At 42.2% G+C, this 3,835-nt stretch overlaps 2 protein-coding genes across 2 annotated transcripts in view; one reads left to right on the forward strand and one right to left on the reverse strand.

Moving 5' to 3' along the window:
- Positions 1-1,813, forward strand: part of LOC104753216 (FT-interacting protein 1-like) — a 2,817-nt gene extending 1,004 nt beyond the window's left edge. Inside the window, exon 2 of the mRNA XM_010475502.1 lies at positions 1-1,813. Within this exon, the coding sequence (XP_010473804.1) occupies positions 1-1,767 (1,767 nt within the window). The 3' untranslated portion in view covers positions 1,768-1,813.
- LOC104749172 (AT-hook motif nuclear-localized protein 11-like) lies at positions 1,788-3,761 on the reverse strand (the record flags this gene model as incomplete). The annotated part of the gene is given in 5 exon segments (XM_010470756.2): positions 1,788-2,242; positions 2,329-2,490; positions 2,577-2,708; positions 2,803-2,870; positions 3,262-3,761. Coding segments are annotated over 5 exon segments (1,053 nt in total). The 3' UTR covers positions 1,788-1,999.

A 3,835-nucleotide genomic window follows, 5' to 3' on the forward strand; every position in this document is an offset into this window, starting at 1 on the left:
AACGCTGTTAACAAATCGAGTTTGCGTTCTAAAGTCTATCATTCTCCGAGGCTTTGGTACCTCCGTGTTAACGTCATCGAGGCACAAGACCTGGTTATCGTACCAGACCGGTTTCCAAATCCATATGTCAAAATCAAGTTAGGTAACCAAGTGGTTCGAACCAAACCGAGTCACTCGCTGAATCCGAGATGGAACGAAGAGTTCACGCTCGTCGCGGCTGAACCGTTTGAAGATCTGATCGTCTCTATTAAAGACCGAGTCGCGGTTAATCGAGAGGAATCGCTGGGAGAGGTACATATACCGTTTGGTTCAATTAGTAGACGGATTGACGATAACCGGACAGTGCCTGACCAATGGTTTAGTCTTAAGAGTGAGAACCAGAGAAGAGTCAGATTCGCCACAACTAGGCTTCATCTGAATGTTTGTCTAGAAGGAGGCTACCACGTTCTTGATGAGTCTACTTACTACAGCAGCGATTTCAGACCGTCGATGAAAGAGTTGTTGAGTCATAAGCAGCCGTCGATTGGTGTTCTTGAACTAGGGATCTTGAGAATTGAAGGTTTGAATTTGAGCCAAGAAGCTGGGAAGAAAGAGACCGTGGATGCTTACTGTGTGGCTAAGTATGGAACCAAATGGGTCAGGACTCGTACCATAACGAACTGTTTTAACCCGCGGTTCAACGAGCAGTACACATGGGAGGTTTACGAGCCAGCAACAGTGATCACAATAGGCGTGTTCGATAACAATCAGATCACGTACGGTGGTAACGGTAGTAACAAAGGAGATGGGAAGATTGGGAAAATAAGAGTTAGAATCTCGACACTCGAATCCGGAAGAATCTACACTAATTCGTATCCGCTTCTTGTTCTTCGACCTTCAGGTGTAAAGAAGATGGGAGAACTGCATTTGGCAATTAGGTTTTCTTGCTCGTCGTATATTCAGATGTTAGTTCAATACTGGAAACCACTTCTTCCCAAAATGCATTACGCAAGACCGTTGAAAGTCGTGCAACAGGAGATTCTTAGGCAGCACGCGGTTAACTTAGTGGCGGCTAGGTTAAGCAGAGCAGAGCCGCCACTTAGAAAAGAAGTGGTGGAGTATATTTCGGATTCGAATTCGCATTTTTGGAGCATGAGAAAGAGCCGTGCAAATCTCTTCAGATTGAGTTCGGTTTTCTCTTGTTTACTCGGAACTGGAGAATGGTTTCAAGATATCTGCAGGTGGAAGAAACCTCTAGCGAGTACAGCTATACATGTAGTCTACTTTGTGTTAGTGTGTTCACCAGAGATGATTCTTCCGGTGATGTGTTTTTGCTTGTTCATGGTTGCGGTATGGAACTACAGGTTACGTCCGAGACAACCTCCACACATGGACACAAGGATTTCATTTGCAGACAGCATTCATCCAGAAGAACTTAACGAAGAGTTTGATACCTTTCCTTATTCGTCTCAAGACCCGGGAGTTGTAAAAATGAGGTATGAGCGGTTGAGGAGTATCGCGAGTAGAGCTCAAACGGTTGTGGGAGATATAGCAGGTCAGGGAGAAAGAGTTCATGCTCTCTTAAGCTGGAGAGATCCAAGAGCGACTTCAATGTTCATGGTGCTGTGTTTTGTTTCTTCTGTGGTTTTGTATGTTGTGCCGTTTAAGGTTTTTGTTCTTCTCACCGGACTATACATCATGAGACATCCAAGATTCAGGGGAAAGACACCTCCTGGACTGGTTAATTTCTTTCGGAGGCTTCCTGCTAAAACAGATTGTATGCTGTAGAATGCAAATACATATTAAGAAACAAGCGAAACTTTTTTCCTGTTTATCACAAGTCAAGAAACCAAATCGATTAATTGAAAGCTAGAAAACACGCAAGAGTTCCTAAAATTACTAATAATAGTCTTTTCTTTCCTAAACAACCAAATAGACTTTTTTTTCAGGGAGGTTAGCTCAAGTTTAAATCTTCTTCTTCTTCCTCTTCTCCTAGATTCAATGCTTATATATACATGAATCATCCACGCATAAGGTCAATGTCGATATGTGCGTGATGCATATCCATTGACCTTGAACCGGTTGACCAAATGCCTACAGGGGTCTGAACAAGGTTTTGACCTTGCTGAGGAACAGGAGGTGACGTTGCTGCTGTGTTATCATTGTTGACCAAAGCATCAGTATCTTGTACATCTTCAGAAGTTTCTTCCCGCTTTTTCATCTTCCCTTTTGGAGTTGCCCAGATGAAGCTCCCAACGATGACCTTTCCAAAGAGGCAACAAAACAAAGGTTTCAAAAGATGATATCTAAATTCATGTAAAGAATATGAATTTCACAAGTGCAGGTCACCTGAACTGAACTTGCTGCTATTAGAGGACCTCCAATTCCACCACCAATGACACGACCATCAGGGCTAGCAAGTGAGACCGCTAGACTTCCAGTGCGGTTTGGGTAGTCATTGTCAGTTGTGTTCAGATAAGAAGTTGAGAGAGATATGAGCTCAAAACGACCCTAGAGATTATAAATTACAAACCAACATGAGTAATGTTTTGTCTCTTCTAAAAGAAGATATAATGTGAGAGGGAATTAGATAAAACCTCGTATGTAATAGTTCCATGGGATGGTGGTGGCTGAAGAAGAGTGGCAGTAGAGACAGCACCACTAGCGGATAAGACACATATTGCTCTTGGACCTTGATGTGAGAAAGATATAACCTTTGATGCAATGTCCTGAAAACAACACAAAGAGTGTGTGATTATCTCAAGAACTATATAAGAAAGATTTAAAAGAACACAAGATCAAGATGAGACAAGAGAAACATACTTCACCAACGGAGACTACGATTACGTGCGGTGTGAAGCTCATTCCAGACGATGAAGGCATCATATCACCTTACAAAATAAATCAAAACAAACAAAAGACCGGTCTTCAGAATATTTACAGCCTGTTTTGTTTGTAATGAGAAACAAATGCAATAACAGAGTTTAAGAGAAAGGCTAAGGCATAATTAAAAAAGATTATATTTTGAATTCAGCAATTAGACATTATAAAATTCTCCAGCTTTAACTAATCCTTAAAAGAGCCAATAACTGTTGGGATTAGCCTATAATAACGTCCCACCAATTTCAAAGCCAATGTCCTCATCTGAAAAAAACTACTATATATATACAATCATCAACTAAGCCTTTAACTTCCCACCAAATTCAGAGCCAATGTCCTTCTCGGAAAACTACATCTAATCAATAAAATAAAAAAAAAGAAGCAAAGATGAGATCTTTTTACCAATGGAAGATTGCCGGTGCTTCCTACCGGAGCCAGGAGGTCTTCCACGGCCACGTTTGTTAGAGTTTGGAGAAACATTGGAGACTGAAGGAGACAATGCCAACGAAACAGAACCATCTTGTCCATATTTTCTAGGCCGTCCTCTCTTCCGTTTCACAGAAGTGGCACCCGAAGGAGGAGGAGCAACCGCAGCTCCTACCGTTGCTGAAGAATCGGCCGGAGAAGACTCAACTGGTAAAGGAGGAGACACGAATCCAGTAGAGGCACCACCAGGGTTTGGGTTTGAGTTTGACCCGAAAGGAGAGTTGGAATTGGAGAAATGGTGAAACCCTTGTGATCCGTGAAACGACGGTTGAGTCTGTGGAGGAGGAGGACCTGAACCGCGTATTCCTCTTTGGATATAGTAAGAACCCGACCCGGATAACGCCATTGCTTCTCTTCGATCCATAAGCTTACCAAAAAAGACTCTGACTTTTAACTTAGTAAAAATTCGTTGGGGACTTCGAACTTTGTGGCTACTGGACTACTAACTAATAGGGGCAGGCAGAGAGAAACTTGTTTTTTTTTTTTTTTT

The sequence above is a fragment of the Camelina sativa genome, chromosome 16 (genome assembly GCF_000633955.1).
Source record: "Camelina sativa cultivar DH55 chromosome 16, Cs, whole genome shotgun sequence".
NCBI classification, from domain to species: Eukaryota; Viridiplantae; Streptophyta; class Magnoliopsida; order Brassicales; family Brassicaceae; genus Camelina; species Camelina sativa.